The sequence below is a fragment of the Drosophila mojavensis genome, unplaced genomic scaffold (assembly GCF_018153725.1).
Source record: "Drosophila mojavensis isolate 15081-1352.22 unplaced genomic scaffold, ASM1815372v1 contig_136, whole genome shotgun sequence".
Classification (NCBI taxonomy): Eukaryota; Metazoa; Arthropoda; class Insecta; order Diptera; family Drosophilidae; genus Drosophila; species Drosophila mojavensis.
This window is the reverse complement of record NW_025318667.1, coordinates 27,441,650-27,467,349: the sequence shown is the minus strand read 5'-3', so window position 1 is coordinate 27,467,349 and position 25,700 is coordinate 27,441,650. Positions and strand designations below refer to the sequence as shown.

The 25,700-nt window shown below is 40.9% G+C and overlaps 8 protein-coding genes across 10 annotated transcripts in view; 4 read left to right on the top strand and 4 right to left on the bottom strand.

The window, feature by feature from the left end:
- LOC6584847 (integrin alpha-PS2) overlaps nt 1-1,675 on the bottom strand; it is a 39,604-nt gene extending 37,929 nt beyond the window's left edge. For 2 of the 3 annotated variants that reach the window (XM_044008068.1, XM_044008071.1), the window contains exon 1: nt 1,542-1,675. The gene's annotated coding sequence lies outside the window, so the exon portion shown is untranslated. Of the gene's footprint in view, nt 1-609; nt 695-1,541 lie in introns of those variants that run through there. The other variant, XM_044008069.1, reaches the window with a different exon arrangement.
- A 519-nt stretch (nt 1,676-2,194) lies between these two features.
- On the top strand, nt 2,195-4,597 carry LOC6584846 (AH receptor-interacting protein). Its single transcript, XM_002010451.4, has 3 exons — nt 2,195-2,428; nt 2,533-2,709; nt 2,776-4,597. Exons 1-3 carry the CDS (start codon nt 2,330-2,332, stop codon nt 3,466-3,468), a joined length of 969 nt encoding a protein of 322 aa, XP_002010487.3. The 5' UTR covers nt 2,195-2,329; the 3' UTR covers nt 3,469-4,597.
- Nucleotides 3,984-6,161, bottom strand: LOC6584845 (BLOC-1-related complex subunit 5). Its single transcript, XM_002010450.4, has 2 exons — nt 6,121-6,161; nt 3,984-6,042 (listed from the first exon to the last, which is right to left on the bottom strand). Exon 2 carries the CDS (start codon nt 6,021-6,023, stop codon nt 4,923-4,925), a length of 1,101 nt encoding a protein of 366 aa, XP_002010486.1. The 5' UTR covers nt 6,024-6,042; nt 6,121-6,161; the 3' UTR covers nt 3,984-4,922.
- A 697-nt stretch (nt 6,162-6,858) lies between these two features.
- On the top strand, nt 6,859-7,797 carry LOC122757193. Its single transcript, XM_044008696.1, has 3 exons — nt 6,859-7,015; nt 7,115-7,762; nt 7,794-7,797. Exons 2-3 carry the CDS (start codon nt 7,158-7,160, stop codon nt 7,795-7,797), a joined length of 609 nt encoding a protein of 202 aa, XP_043864631.1. The 5' UTR covers nt 6,859-7,015; nt 7,115-7,157.
- Nucleotides 7,798-7,890: 93 nt separating this feature from the next.
- LOC6584844 lies at nt 7,891-9,188 on the top strand. Its single transcript, XM_002010449.4, has 2 exons — nt 7,891-8,333; nt 8,389-9,188. Exons 1-2 carry the CDS (start codon nt 7,935-7,937, stop codon nt 9,016-9,018), a joined length of 1,029 nt encoding a protein of 342 aa, XP_002010485.2. The 5' UTR covers nt 7,891-7,934; the 3' UTR covers nt 9,019-9,188.
- Nucleotides 9,189-9,935: 747 nt separating this feature from the next.
- On the bottom strand, nt 9,936-11,479 carry LOC6584843 (vitellogenin-3). Its single transcript, XM_002010448.4, has 3 exons — nt 11,227-11,479; nt 10,781-11,157; nt 9,936-10,713 (listed from the first exon to the last, which is right to left on the bottom strand). The coding sequence occupies exons 1-3, from the start codon at nt 11,411-11,413 to the stop codon at nt 10,042-10,044; spliced, it is 1,236 nt and encodes a 411-aa protein (XP_002010484.1). The 5' UTR covers nt 11,414-11,479; the 3' UTR covers nt 9,936-10,041.
- Nucleotides 11,480-12,755: 1,276 nt separating this feature from the next.
- LOC6584842 (probable RNA 3'-terminal phosphate cyclase-like protein) lies at nt 12,756-14,194 on the bottom strand. The gene is made up of 3 exons (XM_002010447.4): nt 13,287-14,194; nt 13,073-13,226; nt 12,756-13,003 (listed from the first exon to the last, which is right to left on the bottom strand). Exons 1-3 carry the CDS (start codon nt 14,097-14,099, stop codon nt 12,822-12,824), a joined length of 1,149 nt encoding a protein of 382 aa, XP_002010483.1. The 5' UTR covers nt 14,100-14,194; the 3' UTR covers nt 12,756-12,821.
- A 525-nt stretch (nt 14,195-14,719) lies between these two features.
- LOC6584841 (programmed cell death protein 4) lies at nt 14,720-25,205 on the top strand. Its single transcript, XM_002010446.4, has 4 exons — nt 14,720-15,487; nt 18,210-19,853; nt 20,681-20,820; nt 23,874-25,205. The coding sequence occupies exons 2-4, from the start codon at nt 18,534-18,536 to the stop codon at nt 23,944-23,946; spliced, it is 1,533 nt and encodes a 510-aa protein (XP_002010482.1). The 5' UTR covers nt 14,720-15,487; nt 18,210-18,533; the 3' UTR covers nt 23,947-25,205.
- Nucleotides 25,206-25,700: the final 495 nt, after the last annotated feature.

Sequence of the window (25,700 nt, the reverse complement as noted above, 5' to 3'; positions counted from 1 at the left end):
TATGTAATGTACATATGTGCATATATATGTATTGTAGTATTATTATATATTTAAGACACTACACTACAATTTGTTTGTCTGTGTGTGTGTGTGTGTGAAGGTTAAAGCTCGAGAGTAAAATTGAAACATTTTTCAACTCAGCTTTATTGTTGGGGCTTTAGCATAATTTTGTAAATCAAGTTATTTTTAACGATTTTCAGTTTTCAGAATTCAAATCAAGTTCTCAAATCACTTTAATTGATTAATATTGTATAATATGTGTGTTTCGTTATCTCTATATACACGTATGTATTTGTGTTTGTATGTAGCCCAATTAGCATTAGATCATTCGAAAACTGGAAACACAGGGTATTTTTCTAGTCGCAGAAAAACGTTGTTTTTAAATTCATTAATTTTTTCTTTAGCTTATGCGTCACTTTTATATTTTTGGCACATTTGTAAGATAAAAAAAAAAGGTATAAAAAAAATGTCAAGAATATGCTATTCTTTTAAATAAATATTATATATAAATTTAAAAATAAAATAAAAACTGTTGCTCAAAATGGTTAAGACGCGCCGCGTGCTACCGTTTAAATATTAATTAAAGTATTATAATCAATTTTTGAATACGTTTCGTTTGTGTTCGCTCCGCCAATACGTGCGAAGCGGAATTCGTAGAACGACTGCGAGCAGGCAAAAAGTTTCGTATTGGCCTCTAAAAAAAAAAACTAAAGTTAACGTATGCCACAAGTGTATCTATTAGATGTGTTTCAATGTATCTGTATCTGCATCTGTAGCTGAGAGTTTTGTTGCTGTTGTTGTTGTTTGTACCTGTGAATGTTGTTCGCTAGTTGCTGGCCGTCTTACCCCGCCTACTCACAAGCAAACACAGCAACACAAACGTCAGAGAGGCAGAGAGTGAGAGCGAAAAAAAATTAACTGGCAGAATAGTTGGACCTTTTGTTGTTGTTGTTTGAGTTTTTTGAACTGCTGTGTGGGCTGCACATTACTAACACTACTAACAATTAAGTATTTGTGTAAATAGACATATATATAAATATATATATGCATAAATCTATATTGTTGATATTGCCTCGCTCTTTCTCTCTCTCTTGGTCTCTCCTACCTTTAGATTGAGTAGGCAGACAAAATTTAAATTTGAATTTGATTTTTGTTAGCAATAGATTTGTTTCTTTTGCTTTCAGCAATGTCATTTTTGTATAAATTATGAACGATATATGCGAGATTATATATAGAGCATAGCCCACGCCCACGCCAGCGGAAATGATGCTCAGGTAGTCTAAAAAAGCAGCATCAAGATCTTAGCTTTTTTGTTGTATTTTATTTTTTCTATGTTGTATATATATGCTTAATGTTGTCTATGTTTAGTTTGTATCTGCTGTTACAACAACAAATATAATTGATTGTGATGCGATCGTTAAAATTGTAATTAAGATGCATTGTTGTTTGTTCTTCATTATCAATTTTTGCACAAACACAAAACACCAGCACACACACTCACACAAACAAAAATTTGAGCATACAAAGAGAAATATACTAACAATTAAGTTGCTTTTAACTTATTCAATATTCAATTTCGATTTCAATTTTTAAACTGTTCGTAACGGCGGTTTCTGCTCAAACGGGCGTCGCAGAAAGAGCCGTTCATGCGCACACAACTGACAAGTTAGGCTATACGCGACCAAATAAAAATTTGAATTCAGAATGACAGCATTGCCAGTTGACAGAGTTCGAACAAGCTGACTGACTATGTGGTTTAACGGTGGCAGCTCTGTTCGCTGCATTCGATAACAAATTTTGCAGTTCATCTCTAGCGCGCGTTATTCTTTTGAATGTCATTCCGCTTTTCTCATTATAGTATATCGCATATTATTATGATTATTTGTGTTTTAATTATTTGAATCATTATTATTTCGCGGTCAAAATTTTAATTTTAAGGAAACTAAATTATTTAAAATACTGCAAAGGCCGAGCTCACTTATAAATTATGACCATTCTATTTCTCAAACTGATTCGAACCAAAGCATAAAATATATCTATCGAAATTAATTGTTAGCCATTTTTCCTGCAAAATACTTTTTTAAAGTCTAGTTATATGTATAAATTAAAATTTAAAATAAAATGTGCAATATACGCCTATCGATAGTGAAAGACCAATCGATTTCAAACGAAACCCTAGTGTTGCTCATCCCTAGTGAGCTCCAGAATATTTGCGTTACCCCCTTAGTGGAGTTTGTTTTCCTTTGTCGAGCAGGAATAGAAACTGCATCTAATAACAAAATAAATCCAACCAGCCCTAAAAAGCTACATAAACAAATACCAATCAAAAATGGATAAAGAATCAAAGGAGCAAATTAATTTGAAGCCCATCCGCAAGGAAATTATCAGTCCTGGCAACAAATACATCGAACTGAAGCCAGGCACCAGGGTAAGAAAAATTAAAATCACATAGAGGCAACAGTTGTGTGTGGCCAGCAAAATCCAGGTCATAACTGGGCCAAGGCCATGGCTGACAGTGTACAAATATTACAGGTTAAATTTCACTTCCAAACGCGTCGGGCCAATGATGTGCGAATCATTGACGATAGCAAGAAAATTAACAAGCCAATGGAGCTGGTCCTGGGCAAGAAATTCAAATTGGAAGTGTGGGAGGTCATGGTGCAGAAGATGTCCCTAAATGAGGTGGCCAAGTTCACGGTTCACAAATCGGTAAGCAAACCGTTAGCTATTAGCAATATAATAATTGAAATAATTCGATACTAATTATACTTACAGCTCTGTGCCCAATATCCGTTCATTTCGAAAACTCTACGGGATATTGGCAAGAAACCTGACGAGCGTCGCCACTGCTGTGGCATGACACTGCAGAACGAGGGCATGGGCTACGAGGATCTCGACGAGCTGCTGCAGAGGCCCGTCGACTTGGAGTTCACCATAGAACTGATATCGATTGAGCTGCCCGAGGAGTACGAGAAGGAGCGCTGGCAAATGTCCGATGATGAGAAAATGCTTGCAACGCACACCTTGCGGGAGCGCGGCAACCGGCTGTATAATGCGCAAAATTACGCCGAGGCGGAGATTTGCTACCGCGACGCCGTGGGCATGGTCGAACAGCTGATGCTCAAGGAGAAGCCTCACGATGCGGAATGGCAGGAGTTGGCTAACATCAAGGTTCCATTGCTGCTCAACTACGCCCAATGCCGTTTGATTGCTGGCGATTACTATGCGGTGATTGAGCACTGCAACGAGGTGCTGACGCTTGATCCGCGCAATGTAAAGGCGCTATTCCGCCGTGCCAAGGCACACGCTGGTGCCTGGAATCCGGCGCAGGCGCGCCGCGACTTTCTCGATGCTCTGAGTCTAGATGCGAGCCTGAAGACAACTGTCGCCCGCGAACTGAAGGCGATTGAGGAGCAGCAGCATGAACGCAACGTTCAGGATCGCATTCACATGCAGAAGCTCTTCTAGAATATAAGTTGTGCTAACGTACTGCTCATGCTCCTCGTTTATTGGAGCAACTATGCGCAGCGTTAACAGTTAGCCAATACCTTTCTCTTCTGGCAGAGTAGCTATATCTATACACTAGTCTTCTATGTCTCTAAGGGTTTTGTAATGCTCTGCCTTCTCTTCAATCAACTCTTGTGCTGCTGGATCATATTCAAGACTCTGCTCTTGCCCAGATTGAGGCGTCTATTCGGCTGAGGATGGGCGCCACAACGGTGCGTGTTTGGAAAGGCAACAATGAGATCAAATTCAAAATACACTCTGCCTCTGTTTTTCTCTCTTTATCTTCTTCTGCCCTGCTTCTGTCTGTGTTTCAATGTATCACTGTCTCTGTCTCTGTCTGTCGCTATCTCTTTCTGTGTTGAACCGTTAATGGCATTTAGCCTAGTTGTAAGCCTTTCGAGCCTTCATCTTCATCTGAAACGGTTTCTGCAAAGCCATTACTACGCCATCAATCGCCAAATATTGAAAGAAATGTATATGTTGTATGTAAATGTGTATTTAGGAATATTATCTATCATAAGTAAGGCCTCCACTCGAGAGCCGTCAAATTGTAAGTGTAACGTTAAAGCGAACCATGCCCGTCTGTATTATAAGTGTATGTGTGTTATATATATATATATATAAAGATATATATCCAGTTCCATGTAGGCTTATTATCCTAATAGCTAATTGTTCGCATGTGTAATAAACTTGTGTCTAATTGTTGTCAACGACTCCGTTTGCATTAGCATTGCATTGGCTAATCAAGCAATTAGAACTACTTAGCTAAATGGGCGTAACTAGTAATCGGGGGCTATTCAAACACTACTAATCTTAAAGCAGTTAAAATTGTTAATTGCAATCTCATTTAATTTCCAGAGTTCTTACTATAGAGTTAAGTAAGAAGAGTTACTAGACGAAATTGTTATATTATTGTTTACGTTAAGAGCTGATTGTATAATTTAAATGAAGTTTCAATTGTTTCTTACTCATTAATTAGCTTTTAGTAATTGAATTTGTATTTTTGTTATTTATGAACTTGCCCGACACTGTTGATTGTTTGAATTTGTTTATAATACACTTCTAATGGATATGTGGATAAACACATCAATTGCTTTTGCCTGATTGCATATAATATATGACACATATATATATATATTTATATAGAAATCATTATTTACACAGTTTGGTCTCAGCTCCAATTGTGGTACAGATTTCGTGCCCCAGCAAATGTACGAGATCGAGCTGAGTGCACAACAAGAAATCCGATTAACCATTCTTAACAAACATTCTTAACATGCCCAGTTATTTATACGATAAATGTTTAAACTTTAAAGTTAATATGCACAATAAATACATAGCATAGAGTTACGAATTAGACCGATAACAAATAACGAACTGTCTTTGGAAGCGAGCTTGCGGAAGTGCGGCAGCATCTAGAGGCGCCAGAGACGACTGCTGTTGCCGCCGGCGGCGCCTTCGGCCTCGCCGCGCAGCTTGTTGTCGTCTGTGCGCCAGACGAACGGCTCCAGGCGATCGTCGTCGTCCAGGAAGTTATTGATCGCCTCCAGGCTGGCGATATTCTCGTGCAGCAGCGAATTGCAGCGGCTCAGCTGCTGCGAGACGCCGCGTATCTTAGCGAACTGTTCCGCATACGAGGCGTACGTCTTCTGCATATCGACGAAGCTGGCGAAGAGCGTGGTGATCGAGTTGCTGACCACCTTAGTGCGTTCCACGAGGTGATTCTGCTCGCTGGCCACATGGCTGGCGCACAGATTCAAATGGGTCTGCATGCGGCTGCATATATTCAGCAGATGCTGCGAATTCAAGCGCTCCAGAATCTCGGGATCTCGTGTGTATGTCGCCGAGCTGATCGACTCCCGCAGCACGGGCAGGAACTGAGGTATGTTGCGCAGGCGCAGCAGATCCGGGTCAATATCGTCATTGATGTCCCGTGTGCCCGGCTTGACGATCACGATATTGTGACTGGAAGCCGTCGACTGCGGCCGCTTTGGCTTGATAGTTGTGGTAATGCTGCCAGGATGCGACTTGCGTGCGGCGGCCCGACTGGCACTGCTCTGCTGCAGCATATGGGCGGGTCGGTTGCGTATCTTGGGCGAGTCGCCGATGGGCCGATCCGTATAGGAGACATACGGCAGATCTGAGCACACGCTTAGCGGCGGTGAAGGCGGTCGGCTTAGCTCGGAGCTTGTGGGCGATGCGGTGTCCGAAATGATTTGCTTGCTGGCAATCACGATGCTAGCTGGTCCATTGCTAGCTCCATGCGGTAACGCTGAAGGCTGCTGTTGCAGGAGCTGCTGTTGCTGCTGTTGTCTCTGATGTACGGCGCCGCCCCTGCGTTTGTTTGTGGCTGCCGTCGCAGCCGCCGTCAGTGCCATGGCGCTGCCATCGCTCATTCGAACAGCTGCGGGATTGCTGGAGGATTGGGCCATGTTACTGACCCCAGCTGGATCGCGTCTTTCGAAGATCTCATGGCCGTCAGCCTCGACGCGCTGCTGCGAGTGCTCCGCACCCATTGCGCTTCAGCTGTTTGCTCTAAATATATTGATTTTATTTCCACAGCGACATTATTATCCCTCATACAGACGTGAGGTATTTATTCTGTTTTCTTACCAGCTTTTTCTATGCAATTTTACAAAATTCGTTCGATCTCTCTCGTTTGTAAATATAAAAACAGCTCTCGTGCGGAAATTTGTTTTTCTTTTTGTTTCCTTTTTTTCTTTATTTTTCCCGTTTTAGTTATTCATATCGAAAGTATCGATATTTTCAACCCAATGAGTGTTCGATATATCGAATAATTTTAGCTTCAGCTTTGTTGGTTTGAATTGCTGTTTGAAATTGGTAAGCTGTTACTTTTGTCGCTCACGTAGGGATATTACTTTTCAAGCCCCAATAAATAAGTTAGTTTATTTTTATATCAGATCTATTGATTATTGGTTGATTGATTGATTATTGACTATTGGTTATTTATATAAATAAATAAAAAATAAATGCACACAATTATAAATAAATAGATCGTTTTATGTAAATAATTAATTATTGATAATATAATTGTTGATTATTATAGTAATTAATATAAGCTTGACGATTTTATTTAACATATATAATAAGAAAAACAATCATAATTAATTCATAATGGCCAGTTTGTATGGTATATGATAATGAAAAAAAATAAATAAATAAATAAATAAAAAAAAAAATTGAAATAGTCTTGCCGATTAATACAGCTTTCAAGCTCGCTGCGCGAATGGCTTTGGGGATGGTATAGATTTAGTATTATCACTGACCAGTGGTATTATTGAGTAATTAGTTGAAATCGATAAATAGAATTATGAATCTAACTGCCACTAGCAAAAATCCTTCTGTTTGAAGGGAACTGTCGAACGAGTAAGTACGGGAAGGCGAAAATTAATCAAATTTCCAATTTGTGCTTGAAGTTTCCGTGTTGAAATCATAAATCAAGAAATTTGTCAAGAAAATATATTTGTGCAGCGCACTATCGAATCAAGTATGTACACCAATATCCTATTGCATTCTTTTTTAATGAAATTTAACATTTTGCCCCAATAAAACCAAAAACAAAACACAAACCAAACCTCACGTATAGCTAAATTTCGAGGAAAAACTTAGTGTTAAACTTAGTGATTGCCATGAATGAGAACAATCCACAAGCCCCGACTCAGCTACTGGCTAACGGAGTCAATCTTTTGCAACTGCAAGCCCTCAAATGGCTATACGCTCAGGCCCAGCAAAAGATTGCAAGTGGAGTTAATATGCCGGGAGTTGCCCAATCCAGTGGTCAGGTGCCACCAACTAATTCCGTTCAGTCGAGTCTGAACAATTGGCTCTCGGCCAACCAAGCCGGCGTTGGAGCACAGCAGCAGCAGCAACAACAGCCGCTTTATAATAACTTGAGCCAATGGGGTGCCGACGGCATCAAGCAACTCTACAATCATGCGCAGAGCGCCAACCAGACCAGTCTCCCACTCAACTTTGGGCAGTCGCAGAATAGCATGCCATTTAACTTTGGGCAGTCGCAGTCGCAGCCGCTGCAGAATAACTTCCCATTTAACTTTGGGCAGTCGCAGTCAGAGCAGTACCCTAATACCAACACCTTGTATAATATTTGGCAGTCAGAGCCGCAGTCGCAGCGGCAGCTACAGTCGCCGCAGTCGCCGCTGTTGTCGCAGCCGCAGTCGCAATGGTTGCCGCTGCCGCAGTCGAAGTCGCAATTGTTGCCGCAGCCGCAGTCGAAGTCACAGTTGTTGCCGCAGCCGCAGTCGCAGCTAATGCCACAGCAGCAGTCGCCGCTGTTGCCGCAGCCGCAGTCGCAGTCGCAGTCTCAACTGTTGCCGCAGCCGCAGCCGCAGTCGCAACTGTTGCCGCAGCCGCAGCCGCCGAAGTCGCCGCAACAGCAGCAGAATTTCATGGGCCTTGTGCCGCAGCAGCAGCCGTTTAGCGGATCTCAGGATCAATCCGGATCGTATTACCCGTACGGGCAAGCCCCATATTTTGGCTATATGGGAAATGGGCCAAGCATGGGTTATATGCCGCCAGGGCCGCAGCAGCAGAGCTTATACCCAGGAACGTCTGACTATAGCTATATGCCTTCGACATATGGTCAGGCCTATTGGGATCAGCAGGCCAATGCGAATTCGCTGCCTATTGGTGACTGCCCAATGCAGCCACGGCATGTCTATGTGAACGGCGCACTCTATAACGCGGAGCTGGTCGAACCACCCGTGGACTTTGGACCACCGCCACCATTCGGGCCAAACAATTCGTTATTGGAGACCGAAGAGGATTCCTATGATCCGATGGATGCTGTAAGTGTTTAATTCCTGGTCGACTTGGATTCTTTTCTATGTCCGTATTCCGCAGGTGATGCCGTCGATCTATGGCATACGCTTCTATAATCCAAATAATGGACCAGATGGCGCTATTCCGCCGCGTGTCCCGAGGAAGAGGAAGTACAGTCACAACATGTACATGAACTCCTGGCAGCCACCGAAGGCAGCCAACTGCTTTGGCCAAGGCATGCCGTGGTATAACAACGCCTATCCACCATACCCATATCATAACCTACCCACTGGCGGCAACTTCCCCAACTACGCTTACGACAACTCCGACGGCGCTGCCCACAACAACAATCGCAGCCAGCTGTCCCTGGAGATGCCGATGAGGGCAGATGCTGGGGCCAACGCCGGTGGCAATGCCAGCGCTAGCGCAACTCCCCAAAACTTTATACCGACATTGTCGCCGAACTCAAAGGCAAAGCGTCGTCAGGGCCGCAATCGTCCACGCGGCTACATCCAGTCGTTCGGCATAGTTGCCCCACTCAAGCACAACAATAATGGGGCCAAGAACAGCGCCGGCGATGCCAAAACCAATGTCCCGGCCGCAGCCGAGAAGAAGTCGCCAACCAAAAAAGCGGATAACTCTGGCTCAAACGACCTCGCTATAAAGTGGCCTTTGCTCGTGGAGAGCAACAAGCCCAACCAGAAATCCTAAGCGAAACGCAACTATTTTTTTTAAAGCCAGACAAGGAAAATGGATTTTCTTGATCTGATGTTATTTCATTATTTGATAATCACTGAAAATTTAAACATAATGTCAAAACTATTCACTAGTACAACTAACCAAACAAAATGAAATCAAAAATAAACGTCATCCAAACAGAAAACAAATCATTTCAATTCCACCTTACCGAAACGCACTGACCTATCATAACGAATTCTTGAGAAAGAAAAAACATTAGACCTAGATTTTGTGACTGAGACATTTGTTTTTAAATAGGTCTGGTCGTCTAATAAGAACTGAGATTTTCGGGATCTTTAAAAAAATATTGGACAATAAGTTTTTACCACTAAAGAAGGGCTCGTTAGTCTTAAAATATATTGGATTTTGTGATAATTGAAGATAACATTAGCATTCAATCGGATTTTTTTTTAATTTTTGTTTTTTGTTTTGCTACTGAGATATCTGCTATGGATATTGCGAATTGAAAGTCTTAAGGTATATAAATTTTGTAGACTTTTTTAATATTATCCAAAAGTTTTTGACATTTATGCATTTGCTATGGCAAAGCGCTTGATAGTCTTGAAAGATATGTAGAACAGATTTAGATAGGTCGATTGATAGAGGTAGCTATACAAATATATCATATATTATTGACAAAGCAAAATGTCTGACAGTGGAAAGAAAAATCTCCTCTAGTTACAATTATGGTATATTTTTGAAAAACCTATCAATTAATTTTTGCAGTATTAGAAATGTATCAGAATTCTCATGGAATTTAGGCCAACTCATACATATACATCTGAGACTTTCCAATTCACCAAATTATAGTCTGATTAACGCTTTATTGATGTGAGTTACAGAGCTACGGTGAACTGATTCACGATTAGTCCGATTTCAAAGACTATCCATTCTAGTTTAGAAAATATGCTCGTTTATTGATTGATGCTTAAATGTAAAATTAGTTTGTTGTTTTCCATTTGCGAAGTTTTTGGTCGAATGCCCTTCTTCAATGACTTAGATCTCATGACGCTGGCCGTGGTATGAGATCTGTTTCTGGGCGGGGGCGCGCTTGCCGAAGGGGCTCTTCGCGTTGACCTCCAACATGTAATCGCCCTGCAGGTCGTAGTCGACATCGATGCCCATGTAGGCGCGCTTGCCGAAGCCGTCGTTCTGCTTGTACTGCTTCAGGGATTTGGCGGCGACGGCGGGGAAGTTGCGCTCGCAGCCAGGACGCACCGACTCGGCAAAGTAGCGGGTGGCGCGCACGACAGCCTCGATGACGTTCTCGGAGCCAGGTGTACCCTGGCTGGGTCCATTGGGATAGAAGTCAACATCGCCGCAACGCACGGACGTGCCCATGCCCAGGCTGGAGGTGTGGATGACGTCGACGAAATCGGCATCGCCACGGGAAAGACCGACGAGGTAGTCACGACGCTTGGCCAGCATCTTGGAGGGATCCAGACCAGTGATGCGACGCAGCTTGTGGCCGGTGTGGCCGGTGTACTCCTGTCCGGCAGCTCCAGCAACATGAGCGCTAATGCCCTGCCCGATCAAATGGATAATCTCCTGGGGCACTCCCTTGTTGGTCAGTTCGATCAGGGTGTGGCCAACCATGGCACCGGTGGCGGGCACATCGAGCAGGGCGTAACGCTGGAAGGTGGTCAAAGTGTTGCCCAAGTCGATGATCTGCCCAATGGAAGGGAGTAAGTGACGCAATTCGTATATATTTATATTCGAACAGTGATGCACTTACGATCAAGTCGCCGGAAATGGTTTGGGCATTCTTCCACTCATCGGCAGTTTCCTCACTGGAGGTCGACTCGTACTCAGTGCTCTTCTGCTGCTGGCGGAGAGCGTGCTTCTGCTGCTCCTGCAGATTGTAACGCTGCAGGTAGGCTTGCTCCAGCTTCTGCATGGCTTTCTTGATGGTGGGCGTGGTCTGGGGCAGGCCAGTCAGCACAATGGTGACCTCATCCTGGCCGAAGCCGGACTGGGCAAAAGCCTTCTCCACATAGTTGCTCAGTTTGGCATCCACACGATCGCCATTGGACTTGATGATCCTCACTGGAATGTTGCTGGCGCTGGGCACAAAGCTGGGCGTCAGCTCGTTGTTGATTTGGGCGATGTGATCTAGATAGATGGATGTGTTTGCCACAGATTAGCAACGCCTTACAACCTATGCACTTATTGGACACTTACACATCTTCTCCACCAGCTGAGCTCCCTTTTGCAGGGGCATACTCTCCAGCCGCTGGAAGGAGACATCGTTCAAGGATGGCGTAGTTTCCAGCTCATTGGCGCTCAGCCAGTTGGTGGGCTTCAGCTCGCTCTTGGAGGCACAAGCGGCCGCAACCAGGCATGCCAGCAGGCACAGTCTCAGGCTCATATTGTAGGGCGTATTGGGCTAACTCAGAGATGAATGGTGTCCAAACGTTGATCGGCGTCTGATAGGTGTTGCCCTTCAGCGTTCGCTTTTTATAGCTGTGGACGCTTAAGCTGCGCTTACGTCGCAGGAAGTTGCCGCCGTTGTCAATTTTATTTTATTTTTGTGCTTTGGTTTTTTGCACTTTTCCATTTTTGCTGATCTTGGCAAGCGTGTGTGTCGCAAACCTCTCACCTAGATCAAAAAAAACTGTTTGAGTGTGCAATCAAACAACAACAAGGGCCATCGATTGCTTATCGCGGTTACCTTGGCAACCCATATTTAGGTTTTTGAACCCGCCAATCCAATCCGATTATGCCCGATCTGCCCACTGATTACAAATTGCAACGCCGCTTCCTGCAACAAAGTTGTACAAAGTTGTCTTTTCAATTTCCATTTAAATGCAAAAAGTGTGACCATATAGCGACAATGCAACGGCATTTCGGCAACGACATTTCAATCGATTAACGAGCTGGTTATCGATGCAAGTGCCACACTTAAATTTTAATTTTTCGCTTTAAAATGTAGAGTGAAATAATAAACCTTTATCTTTCGCAATCTGGTATATTTTATTCATAAAAAATAACAGTTTATATATATGTATACATATATAATATATGTATTTTAGTATTTTGCTGTTCAATAAACTTGGGCCTGTTTTGCATAGCTAAGCAAAAACTTATCATGTCTCAACTTTTTATTATACCCTGCAACTCATTGCAAGTGGGAAATCAGGGTAGAATTGTTTAGTAGAAAGTATGTAATATGCACAAGCAGGCGTGGCAGACTTCACAAAAGCTATATATTTTTGATCAAGACAATAACCAGTGTCGTAAGCCGCAAAAGCTAGTCTTGACATTTTGATCTTTTACGTGACAATACGCACTATAGGAATCCTATAATATAGGAATCCTATAATAGGATATCAATTTCTGAGATGACTCATCCCATTTCCTTATTAGCGATAATAATATATAGCTCATGAGGTCTCGCTTACCGTTAGACGTGGACATTTCGTAGAAGAATTTTCACTTCAGCTTTTTGCCGGGCTCAATCAACCTTCTAGTCGATTAGTCTCCACTAGAGCACTCTTGCTTATTATATATTTATATTATAAATACATGCATATGTATTTCAATAAATATTGTTAAAATTGCATAACATATAAAAATAAATTTTAAGCAATTTTATGTTACAAAAGCATATACAGGAAATACCAATGCTGATGAAGTTTTTATAATTCTGCAATTCGAACTTTTTTTGCGCTAAAATCCATTTCATAATTATAGACATCGCTATCCATACATATATGTACACACATTATATAAATGTATTTATTTATCTGTATCTAAATGATTATTTTAAAAAATTTTTACAGAACACGTTTGCTTATGTTCGTGTAGCCAATGCCCACACAGGTGAGAAGCACTTTTTGTGCGCCGCGCACATCGTCCTCGCCATCGTCATCCGCCTCGGGATTCTCCAGCTTGAATGTGATTGAGAAGAAGTCACGCAGATGCTGTAGGAAATGCACCGTGTATGTGGAGAGTGGACCTGAAATACGGGCGGAATGACGGAGTGTTAGTCGAGTAAAAGGCATTGATGAAAATGGCATTGCGGCACCTGTTAGGAATTTGGAGACGTGCTTCTGCCCGAGCGCCATATAGAGAGCGGCCAGCCATTGGTAGGCAGAATCACAGCAGCCGCCGCGATAGATTTCGTCTAACAGACGCATGGCGACATCTCGCCCCAAGTCTTCTGGTATAGATGGCGTCTCCTGCAGAGCAAATCAAATGTTATTTAATTGGAAGTGGGAATTCCAAGTGTGGGCACTCACCGATTCCTCTCTGGTGTTGGAGATGCAATCAGCAGCGAAGCAAACGCCGTCTGTGGTCTCGGCCAGAAGACAGATCCCGAAACCAGGCGAGTTGCCTGACAGTTTGCCACGATTTTGATCCGTGTAGATGTAGACGTCGGGCAGGAACTTCAGCATGCAGCCCTTGGCCGCCTCCACTGTACGGTTGGCCATCGCCGGGGAAACCTTGCAGGCGTAGACAGTGCCGCGGATACGCTTCACCATGCCCTGCTCTTGAAACTGTATGGCTCGAAGGCTTTTGCGCACAGGACAACTGAAGAAGACCTCGCCGCCACCAAGGGGCGCGACGCCGCGACGCACGACGCGCAGCTCCAGACCCTCGTCGACCAGGAGGAAGCGTTTCAGCAGCGACAGGGCAGCTCCTTTGATATGATCCACCGACGGCGAGTCCCTGCTGTTTGTCACGCCACGCAGCGTGCACTGGAGCGGGAACTTGCAGAACGGACCCAGTGCAATCAGTGCATCCAAAAAGTAGCCAATGCCACGCTGCACACAGCAATCGTGCTGCAGCGCACCGCCATGCAGCAGACCGGGACTGAACATGACACTGGTGCCGGCGGTATTTAATTCAATTTTGGTGCCGTTTGTCAGCTTGTCGAGCAGACGTATCAGGCTGATCTCGTATTCCCGCAAACCGGGTGCTTGCTCATCGTCGGCGCGGATTTGTGTTATTTTAACTGGTTTCCCACTGAGGCAGGATAGCACAAGGCGCTGCTTCAGGAAATTGCTGCCGCGATATATTAGGCAATTGCCTTCCTGTGCAATTGGCGGCATAATTTCTTATTATATTTATAAACACAAAAAAGAAACAGAACCTATCCTCAGCGTTTGCACGTGCGTCCAAATTGTAAACAATAGGTATGGCATAAGCTCGATAACAAGCATAATAGATATATCGACTAGAATGCATCTCTTCACTGTAAATACATCAAACATTCAAACTGGCAAAAGCAGACTACCTAGAATAAAAAAAAAAAAAAGATGGTTCTTTACTTACTTACAATCCGCAAGGATTATATTAAGACACTAACCAGTGTTTAGTGGTTTGTGATTAAGATGAAGAGATCGTTTTCAGAAACTCAATGTTAATTTAAAAACTGATTCGAATCGAGCCAACCTTTTATTCACAACAAATAATTGCCAACTTAAATAAATGTTTCATAATATATCTTTGCTATTACATACATGTGTTGTAATTTTTATTTAAAGTTCATAAATGCACTGCTGCTTATATATTTTTTTTTCCGCGCACTGGCAATATTTACTATGGCAGCGCCAAAAACAATATGACCAGCCCTTGTGCACATCTTCAGCATATTTTTAGTATTTTTTTTTTTTTTGAGCTGGCAATAGTAGTGTGTTTCCCTCCGATATAAACCCTCAGTCACACCAAATAACAGATGTTACTCTCAGTGGAATTGTTGTCGTGTGCGCTTCGTTACGGATATTTCAAGTCTTATACCCCAAATACCTTTCTTATTGAAAAAAAATAATAATACTGAATTTTGCTATAACTTCAGTAAAGTTGATATAAAATTTTTTTTAAAGTTGACTAAAACAAAAAAAGAAAAACTAATTGAGTTGATAAGAAAAGTCTAATTGGACGCCGACTTGCAGCGCGCTAATCCAGCTCTTTCATACATACGTACATACACGTGTGTGTGTATAAGAGTGCATTGCACGTTTTAAGCTCTTAACTACGAGGGTGTCGAATAGGCATTTTGACATTATCTGCTATTAACGCATAGCATCCGTGATCGTCAATATTTTTTGCAAGTTACTTAAATCAAAAGTGAATGGTTGAAAGCAAGAAACAAATATAAAAATCAAAAAGTATTTTTCAATTGCATTTTGTGTGCATTCTATTGCGAGCAAACCCACGCGTTGCAGAGAAAACACAGAACCACATATACACACACACACAAGCAAACGCATTTACACTCACACAAAAATCCTATACATACAGACGATTTTCAACGCCAAAAGCAAGTTGCCAAACAAACAAAAACAAAACAGGCTCCAGCAGTTGCAGGCGCGCCAACATCGTCGTCGACGTCGCTGCATTGAGCCCAACGTCGACGTTGTTTTTGTTGTTGTCGCCGCGAGTGTGAGGACGCAAACGGACAGAGAACAAAAGGCAATCAAAAAGTACACACGCTGAGGTAAGTGAGAATTAAGTCTCATGTGGATATGTATGGAGTAATATGTAGAAATATTTAATTTATATATTTTTTGTTTATATGTATATGTATATATATATTATTATATAATTTGAAACAAACAAAAACCGGCTTTTACCGGCAATTACCGCGAAGCGAAAATGAATCCATAATAAATGAAATACTTGTACTATATAAATGTATATGTATAAGTATACAGTTAAAGAGTATGCACACATATATGTATATATTTGTATATATGCGCACATATATATTTGTAAGTTACATGTGCTGTTACATTAGCTATTGCATTTCCAATTGATGCAATATATTTAAATTTAAAATTAGATTTCGAATGTTGTATATGTATATGGCGTACGTGATAAATTCGACCGGCATTCACGCACACAATCAACCATACAGCTTCACAAATTGATGGGGTGGAGAGGGCGGCCCGAGAATACAACCATGCGCGCCAACTTGTTTTTCTTCTTCCTCTTCTCTTATGCTCGTTGAATTTGTATTCGGCAAACTTCCAGCTCATTCCATTTCCATGTGCGGGTCATCATTGGCGTTGCCACTGTTGCAAATTTCCTTTTGTGTGTTGTTTATGTTCTTAATGTATGCTTGCATACATAAATTCATACTTACATACATCTACATTACATAATGGAATACAATTTGTAATTTTTTTTATGAATTCAAATATACACACAAATATAGGTGCATACACATATACATACATACATACATATGTATATCTACATATTATTAATTTGAGAAACCATAATGTAAACAAATACAATCGTCGTGGGTAGTGTGTACTTATTTTTATAGATGTTACTGTTTTTAGTGAAGCATACTTACCTATGTTAATTATGCTGCTGTTCTTGCTCTTGCGGCTGCTGCTGTATTCGCTTCTGCAGCCGTTGTCTTCATTTTTTGCGACGCAATTTCGGCAAAGCGTCGTTTTATGCTCTTTGCAGAGAATTTCGAAAACAATTACAAGCACGCACGAAAACAACAATAATGTGTGTGTGTATGTACATATATGTATGTATGTGCTTAAGTTTATATATCTACATACGCATTTATTTATTTTAAAAACATTGCCAAATTTTGAAATGGGCACTCCTGCTGAATTGCAACGGTGGTTGGTTTTTGTTTTGGGTGTGCTTGCAGAGGAGGCACAACAAGTGCGAAACGGAGGCAAGAACAACAATGCAGTGCGGCAATAGCATAGAAAGTTTGTAAGAGGGGAATCATTTTCAAGGTTAAACCGGGCAAAACAAACATCAAACCGGTTACAGCATATAAAACCATGTGTGTGAGTGTGCTTTTATGTATTGAAGAGAAGGAACATGCGACGCAATAGCATAGGATTTATTATGTATGTAATACACATGTATTTAAAACTCACGTTAATATACATATACATATGTACATATGTACTTCTTTACACTGCCTATCCATGTGCAGTTTTACAAAACAATACAATAACAAAATTAAAAGAAACGGTGCTGTTCTCTACGTATGTACGTACGTTTATATCCAAACACAACATACATACATACATATGTCGATGTATTGACATTTCTCTGTTAGTACACATATCCAATGCTCTGTGCACAGACAAGCACAGCACATATCGATAAATGTGTCTGTGACAAACTTCGTTTAAAGTTCACTTATTGAGAGCAACAGAGATGGCAATAATGTTAGTCAATTGTGAGGGTTGGAAAGCTAACGGCGACGTTTATGCTTGCTGAATTTGTGACCTTGAAATTGTCCAGGCTGCCAGTGAGAGTTTGATATGCGTATCTGACATATCTTCATATGAACATACATACATATACGTACATATGTATATATTTACATATCCATTCAAACATATTGGTCATAAGATAATATATATATATATAATACATTGCTCGTGAGCCCCAAATATACATACATACATACATATATGCTTCTCGGACTTTAGGTATACAAAGTATGAATGCAAATAATTATGAATATAAACATTGTCATACACAGTCTGCGTTTACATACATTGTATGTACATATGTATGTATATATACGAACACAAGTATGTTCGTATTTGCCTCGCACAATCATTTTGGCAGTCTCTTTGCAGTAAATCACGGCACTTGCATGCGAATGTAACAACAAAAAGAAGCACAACAAAAACAAATAACTATGTACATAAATGCCAATATTGTTTATTTATAGTTTTTCAGCGACGGCCGCCGTATCGCTATTGCTGTCTTTTTCTAGTCTAGTCAGCCGCCTGTTGTGCTTGTTCGGGTGTGTGAGTGATCACAACAATATACATATGTATGTATGTATGTAAGTTAGTACATATACATATGTATGTATGGATAGATGGCGCAAGACTTTGGGGCGACTTTACATGCATTGTCCACGTAAAGAATCGCTTTTATGAATTATTTGCATATGCATGTAAACAGTTATTCATTGGGATTTGCTTCCTTCAGATTTAATAATTTTATTTAATTTACAATCCATTTACATTGTAATATTATCGGTAGGGGGAATATAATGGAAATGGATTATCCATATATCTCCAGTATTGCATAATTTTTTTTCATTGTCAACAATTACTAAAATATAACATAATGGTATTACAAAGAAAATAAAAATCTACTAAGTTGACGTTCACTAATATCTCACTCTTGTTATATTATTTCCTTGTGTTTTACAGCAACCGATTAAGTCAAGAGCAAGCAAACTTAACAAGGAGCACAAGAAAAGTGTAGCACCTGGTCACACGGTACAATTAACAAACTAGAGATTGAGAAAGAGTGAGCGATACATATACATAAATATAAGGTTCCACGAGGGTTACGGTGAGAAGAAACTGTGTTTCTTGCTCTAACTGTTGTTGTGCATTCCAAGAAGAAACAGCAGCGAGAAAAATCCCAAGCGATAGAGGGAAAGGGAAAGGAGAGAAGAGAGTGTGTGTGTATTCAAAGTAGGATCAAAGCGGATAGTATATAAAGGAAGTGAGAGATCAGAAAACAGCAGAATGGAACTGGAGTCGAACACCAACCAGAAAGCTAACGGCGACGTTGCCAGCAATGGCGGCTCCGACTCAAAGGAGAGCTCCGTGGAGCGGGAACTGAATGGCGAGATTGAGGCGGTAGAGCTGAACGGCGGGCCCTCGAATGGGCACAATCACATCAAGAAGCCCTTGCCCGTGGGTGACGGCCATGATGGCCGCATCAAGCGAAAGGCCAAGCGCCTCATCCAAAGACAGAACAGCGGTAGTGGCAGCGGTACATCTGCCACATCCCTAACCAATGGCGTCGCTACTGCTGGAGGCGGGGTTCTTCCGAGCATCGCCAGTACCACGGTGTCGTCGCTGGCCAACGGCATATTGCCATCCGGTACGGGCTACGTGGTGCCGCATCGGCGCTGGAAGAATAGCCGGAGATCCCGTAATTTGACACGTGGGCGGGGCCTGCCCAAGAAGGGCGGCGCCGGCGGCAAAGGAGTCTGGGGATTGCCCGGATCGGAGGCGCTGGCCGAGGTGTACGAAGATGAGAATGATCCCAACTATGACAGCGAGGTCAACGATCGGAATGTGGAGCTACGCGAGGTCATCACCGAACTCACGCCCGAAGAATTCTTCAAGCTCGCCGAGCCGATCGTGCTCGAGTACTACGAGCATGGGGACACCCACGAGGTGGCCGTCAGCTTTGACGAGATCTTGCAGAGCCCGCTGCGAGAATACATCACCAGCATCCTGGTCGAGATTGCGATGGACCACAAGGACTCGCAGCGGGAGATGACCTCGGTGTTAATCTCAGATCTCTATGGCCGCGTTATCACCGGCAAGGACATCGAGAAGGGCTTCAACATGGTGCTAGCCAATCTGCCCGATCTCATACTGGACACACCCGAGGCACCAGTCATGCTGGGCAACTTCATGGCCAGAGCCATAGCCGACGACTGCATGCCGCCGAAGTTCGTCAGTCGACCTGAGGAGCACCAGCAGATGAACGAATACGCCGAGCAGGCGCTGCGCCGGGCCGATGCGTTGCTCCACAAGCAGGTGTGGGCCCATCTGGATAACGTCTGGGGCATGGGCGGACCCCTGCGGCCAGTGAAAACCATCACAAAACAGATGACCCTCTTGCTCAAGGAGTATCTGTCCTCCCGCGATGTGGCCGAGGCGCAGCGCTGTCTGCGCGCCCTCGAGGTGCCCCACTACCATCATGAGCTCGTCTATGAGGCCGTCGTGATGACACTCGAATCCTTAAGCCAGACCACCGAGGAAGCCATGTGTGAGCTACTCAAGTCGCTCGATCTAACGTGTCTGGTTCTACCAGCTGGCATGGAGCAGGTCAGTAAATCGTTCCATATCTATTTCCACCGACTGTTTTAAAACTAGAGCAACCAAAAGCAAAACAAAACAAAACAAATTAAATTTAGAATAGATTAGATTTAGTGAAATACAAAAACAAAATGCAGCCGTTAATCGTCGCGATGTGACCTCTTTGGAAAAATACCAAAAAATAAATTAAAATATATAGTATGGTATAAATAGATATAGCAGAAGCTGGGGGAACAGTGATGCGAAATGTTTTTCAAATATAAAAAATAAGAATTTGTAAATGTGTAAAAAATGTTGAGCAAACAGAACTAAGGAAAAATTTTTAGGATATGAGAAACATCGAGCAAACCAATAGAACATATCGGGCAAATAGAAGCAAAGACAATAATTAAAAGTATAGAAAATAGAAGAACAAACAGAAGGAAAATAATATTTTAAAATACGAACAAATGATTAAAATATAGAAAATATCGGGCAAACATAAATAAAGTTAATAATTTAAAATATAGAACATTTTAGGCAAAACAGAAGCAAAGCTAATGTTTTAAAAAGTGTAATAAATAACGAACACAAATAAAAGCATTGATCGAGGCGCAGCCAACTTAATGCGTAATCAAACCATCTAGTATTGCCAGATTATTTAACTTGTGAGTGCACGATATCTAGAAATAAACCAAACTAGACTAGACACTGGTCTAGTATTACCGGTGAAAATAAACTTTAATTTCTGCTGATACGAGCACGCACATGTCTGTACATGACATAGATATGACTAGTACATCTGTATGCACTTATTATATCAATGTTTATATTCGTTTGATTGGTTTTGATTGCAGGGCTTCATGCGCGTCTTTGATGACATGGCGGATATTGTGCTGGACGTGCCATTGGCGTATATAATACTCGATCGATTTGTAGAACGATGCAATCGTGCCGGCTTCCTAACCGACAAGATTATCAACAATGTGCCATCGCGGTAAGTGTGGGTGTGCTAAACACTAAACACCCCATCCCCACGCCCCCTTATAAGTAGTACGCCCCCTTATAATGATCGGCATGCCAATATACTTATTCGTTCATTGTGTGTGTGTGTTTGTGTGCAAGCAGGGCCCGTTGTTCGGGCCCACCTGTAAGCCACGGCAAGAACAGCAACAACAACGTTTAGCAGCCGTCAGCCCAATAAAGCAAAAGCAACAAAAATAAAAACAAAAACAATTTACTTTACGTAATCTTGTCAGTCAGAGGCGGCTCCCCCGTCAACAATATATAGCCCATTATTTAGTCTTGCTGTTTTTATTATTGTTCTCAGCTTTGTATACATACATATACATATGTATGTCTGTATATACAACAAATAGCCATGTATACATACATATATAGCTATATGCATGGATATGTATATGTAGAATGCACATAGATATGTGTACACATACATGTATGTATAAATGTGGACACCCCATCAACTTGTTTTTGATTTTGTGTTTTTTTTTTTTTTTTTTTTTTTGCCGGCATTTTGCGGCTCCCCTTCTTGACTTGTTTGTTATTTTGTGTGTCGCCCGTTGCGTCGTTCTTAGCTGTTGTTTTTCTTCTCCTTTTGCTTTTGACTCATTTTCTCAATTTTGTGCTGCGTGTGAGTAAGTATGTGTGCCGTCTGTCGCTCTCTCTCTCACTTTGCATGCGTGTATGAGTGTGTTTGTTTATGATATTTCTATTGCGCAGTTTGATTTTTGCGGCAAGGCAACGTTGGCTCTGCTGGCGTCGGCAGCGTCAGCGTCTACGTTAGGTTGGGGCAGTCGCAGGCGTTGTTTGAGGGGCCGGTTTATCAGCGCCGGTTAGTTATTATTTCAAAGTATATATGTAAATATATATATATATATTTGTACATACAAACATCAGCTTACGTATACTCTTTAAGAAATACATATGTATGTACATATGTATGTGTGTATGTTTATTTTATCAGATTTTACGGCCAAACAGGTATAGAAAAGTTTTATTTTTATTGATTTTGTTTTGGTTAGCGGAAAAATGGAAACTAAGTATATTTTTACATACATATGTATGTATTTATTTTATATGTGTTTGGAATTATTATCTACATACATCCATAGTATGTATTACATACATATATATGTATGTATATATTTCAATATTCTGCGAAAAAATATCGAAAGCTCTTATTGCAATTTTTTCTTATTAACACACTTTTTAATCTAAATACTGAACATGATATACATAAACAGACATACACATTGTATATGTCAGATGATCACCGCAATAGAGTAAACAGTAGTCGTACTGGGAAAAAATAGAATATTAGATAAGTAGTTTCTATTTACTATTGACTTCTAAGATATGAAGCTGATTTCGTTATTTGTTTACCACGCAACCTGCATTATTTATTTATTAACTCGTGTGACTCGTTTTCAAATTATTTAGAATTTTTCAGACAAACATTGTGCGTGTGTGTGGAGAGAGGGAGAGCGAGATGGTGTTTATATCGATAATACGTATCGATTGCGTGGCGCTGGTCACACTTACACACACTACTAGAACATAACAAAGTTGGCATTGATATCACAAATAGTTGTTATAGTTGCTGTGATAGTTAGGGTAGGGTGGTGATGGTGGATTTTGTTGGTGGTGCAACAACCTGCATGTGGCTCAAGATCGTGAGTCCCATGGAGAAGGTAAAAATGGCGGCTAAGCGACTGCGACTGCTTCTGCCTTGACTATAGCCGTAGACGTAGTTGTAACCGTTGCCATTGCAGTTGCAGTCGCCGCTGTTATCGACCTGCTCTGCCACACCCACAAAACAAAAGCAGCACAACAACAACAACAATATGAACAAGCTAGTAGGCAGTTGTTGTTGTCGTTGTCGTTGCTGCTGCTGTAAGCTTAGCTGCCGTCGTTGCAGTTGTTGGAACTGCATTTTGCATTCGCCTTGGCTGCGGCTGTTGCTCTTTGGCACTTAACATAGCCACAATGAAAAAAGCACCAACTACTATGACAGAAGCATTTACATTGTACACACACACACACACACACACACACGCTCACACACTTGAACGCTACTGCGACAACGTGTCCCTCAATACCCTATAAACGATGTGCTGTATGGTGTATGCTGTGCTTGTATATGTATTATGATTATTATTATTATGTATATCTATTATGTGCAAACAGAGTATTGGACAGTCAGGCACATAACCCTAGTGCTTTCATTTGTCGTTTCTTCTATCTGTCGCACTATCGCTCGCATGAGCTAACAATAATTCGCTGCCTATACTCTCCATAGTTGATCGCCCAATCTCCAAATTGTGCTTGCTTCATATTACATATATTCGCATACACATACATACATATTCATGCAGCAGAAATAGAGCTTTCAAGTTGATGTAGGTTAAAATTTGATACTGGCCTGTTCGGCACTTCAGATAAACCAGCGAAACTAGTTTCTAGTTGTGTAGTGCAATCTGCGCACCTCACCTCCTCCTTCTCACCCACACATACAGACACACACACATGCACAGGCTAGTCGTAACACAGCTGTTTTGTCGCTGCAGTTTTTCGTTCAGAGAGGAGTAAAAAGGGTCAACGGTTGAATAAACTCTGCTGCAAATTCATTCGAGTAACGCGTCAAGATTTGTTGTTGGGGCTTTTTTAGGACATTTTCGTTGTTGTTTTTGTAGTTTGATCTCACTTGCCAAATTCGCAAAATGTATTTTCGTAATGTGATTGTGGTATTTTTTGTTGTAATTGCTTTTCGCATTGCATAATGAGTGATGTGCGTTGTTTTTATGGTTTTGCACGGAATATTTTATGCACAAGCGAATGATGCAAATCAGAATATTATTTTGTTGCCTAAAAAACTAAAATTTGTAAAGTCTTAAAAAGGAAGGATGAATGCATTCGATATATTGATTTGATATATTGATTTGAATTTTTGAAGTCTGAAAAGGCAATTCAATAGTACTTTTAGTATTTTTGGTCTGCATCAATTGATTTTATTCTCTGTTCTGATTACAGTGGACGCAAACGATTTGTCTCTGAGGGCGACGGCGGACACGTTAAGCCGGCAACTTTGCCTATGCGCGACTAAATAGCAAGGATCGAATGACTTCAATTTGGGGCAGTAGGAGCAGCAGCCGAAGCAGCAGTAGAAGCAGCATACAACAATAACAAAAAAATATGAAAGAAAAAAGATCAATATCACAAAACAAAATACCGTTAAACGCAAGCAACAACAACAGCAACAGCTTAACACACAAAACTTAAGAGACGAAGATAGAATGATAGCTGGAGGGAGGGGAGAGAGAGACAGAGAAAGAGTATACAAAGAAAAAGTTGTTTCTCTTGTTGTTGTTGCACATGGAATAATAAAATGAGAACATAAAATAAAAATAAAACTAAAAAAAAAAGTAACTACAAATAACAATCAATCGGAAATTGATCTCCGTTTAAACTATATGAGTAATATATACATATGCATGCATACATACATACACATATATATATATATCTACCTATAAACAAAATTATTTTAAAAATATTTTTAAAATAATGCAACAAAAAAGAATATGGAAACAACGACAACAACGGAAACAGCAATAAACACTACATACAAACACTTAACACACACTCACAGGTCTATAGACAGACACCAATACTTTCGAAGAGCGAGTGCAGGAAAGCAAGAGATAGAGAGAGAGAAAGAAAGAGTGCGCGCGAAAAAAGCTGATGAGAGCAATTTTCGTCGCTGCCGCAGCTGCAGGCTGCAGGCTGCAGCAGTAAATGGAACTGCAAACATATTTACTTATACGAAACTGTTATACACACACAAATTCACATGAACACAATCACAAACTGAAACACAGACACAGAGACACCGTTATTATTACTAGACATTTAACACACAACTAAAATTTATTAGAATATACAACTAAGTCTAAGAGAAATCCATGCAAGCAAACAAAAATGAATAGTTACAGATTATATTACGATAATTGTGTTATGTTTAAGTTTTCATGCGACAGAAAAGAGAAGAAAGCAGCTAACGCAAACAAATGAATTCATTATTCACATATTCACAGATATACTTAATATTTATGTTTGGCCCCTAGAAAACATTTCAAATATGTGTATTTTTAAAATCCGGCACATCGATTTCAATTCCAGATTCGTTAAATCTCTTTTAACTTTGTATTACAACATTTGCGGTTAGTTTTTTTGATTGTATTTTACATTTTACACGTTTCAAGCACACACACATATATAAACACATACACACACAATCCATTTTTACCATTGGAGCAATAATGCAAATTGCAAGAGCAGTTTCTTACTTTTAAGCATAAGAAACAAAACAAATATTCGGTCTTGTTGCGAGAGAAGACTCAGCCCTACAAATTATCTACTTATTATCATTATAAACATATACGACTACACAATTTTTTCTTCTTTGTAATGCTCGCATACACTTTGAATAAATACATACATATATTTTATGCACATTAAAAAAAAAAAAAAAAAAAGCAAAAGCTTCCATCGTTTTCTTACGTTTATTTGTATAACAGTTTGAGAGTATTTGGAAAGGCTTCGACAAAATTTTTCTTTGATTTCTTTTGTATAAAAATGTAAGAATATTATTTTTTTTGCTCTGCCTGAAAATTGAATAATTCCGATTTTTTTTTGCTTTTTTTTTTTAAATAATTTGTAAGCGCTTTGAACGCAACTGTACTTTGCAAAAATTGTCGTGCGAGAGAGCAACTTGCACATACGCATATTATAGGATATTACTATACATATACACGCATATATATATATATATATATATATATATGAATATTATATTAT

Coding starts and splice junctions, on each gene's coding strand:
- LOC6584841 (XM_002010446.4), top strand. CDS start 18,534: ATGGAACTGGAGTCGAACACCAACCAGAAAGCTAACGGCGACGTTGCC. Junction 19,854..20,680: donor TACCAGCTGGCATGGAGCAG/GTCAGTAAATCG, acceptor TTTTGATTGCAG/GGCTTCATGCGCGTCTTTGA. Junction 20,821..23,873: donor ATCAACAATGTGCCATCGCG/GTAAGTGTGGGT, acceptor TTCTGATTACAG/TGGACGCAAACGATTTGTCT.
- LOC122757193 (XM_044008696.1), top strand. CDS start 7,158: ATGAATGAGAACAATCCACAAGCCCCGACTCAGCTACTGGCTAACGGA.
- LOC6584842 (XM_002010447.4), bottom strand. CDS start 14,099: ATGCCGCCAATTGCACAGGAAGGCAATTGCCTAATATATCGCGGCAGC. Junction 13,227..13,286: donor CCAACACCAGAGAGGAATCG/GTGAGTGCCCAC, acceptor TTTGCTCTGCAG/GAGACGCCATCTATACCAGA. Junction 13,004..13,072: donor CGTCTCCAAATTCCTAACAG/GTGCCGCAATGC, acceptor CCCGTATTTCAG/GTCCACTCTCCACATACACG.
- LOC6584843 (XM_002010448.4), bottom strand. CDS start 11,413: ATGAGCCTGAGACTGTGCCTGCTGGCATGCCTGGTTGCGGCCGCTTGT. Junction 11,158..11,226: donor TCAGCTGGTGGAGAAGATGT/GTAAGTGTCCAA, acceptor CCATCTATCTAG/ATCACATCGCCCAAATCAAC. Junction 10,714..10,780: donor CCATTTCCGGCGACTTGATC/GTAAGTGCATCA, acceptor TCCATTGGGCAG/ATCATCGACTTGGGCAACAC.
- LOC6584844 (XM_002010449.4), top strand. CDS start 7,935: ATGGGCCTTGTGCCGCAGCAGCAGCCGTTTAGCGGATCTCAGGATCAA. Junction 8,334..8,388: donor CCTATGATCCGATGGATGCT/GTAAGTGTTTAA, acceptor CGTATTCCGCAG/GTGATGCCGTCGATCTATGG.
- LOC6584846 (XM_002010451.4), top strand. CDS start 2,330: ATGGATAAAGAATCAAAGGAGCAAATTAATTTGAAGCCCATCCGCAAG. Junction 2,429..2,532: donor AACTGAAGCCAGGCACCAGG/GTAAGAAAAATT, acceptor CAAATATTACAG/GTTAAATTTCACTTCCAAAC. Junction 2,710..2,775: donor AGTTCACGGTTCACAAATCG/GTAAGCAAACCG, acceptor TTATACTTACAG/CTCTGTGCCCAATATCCGTT.
- LOC6584845 (XM_002010450.4), bottom strand. CDS start 6,023: ATGGGTGCGGAGCACTCGCAGCAGCGCGTCGAGGCTGACGGCCATGAG.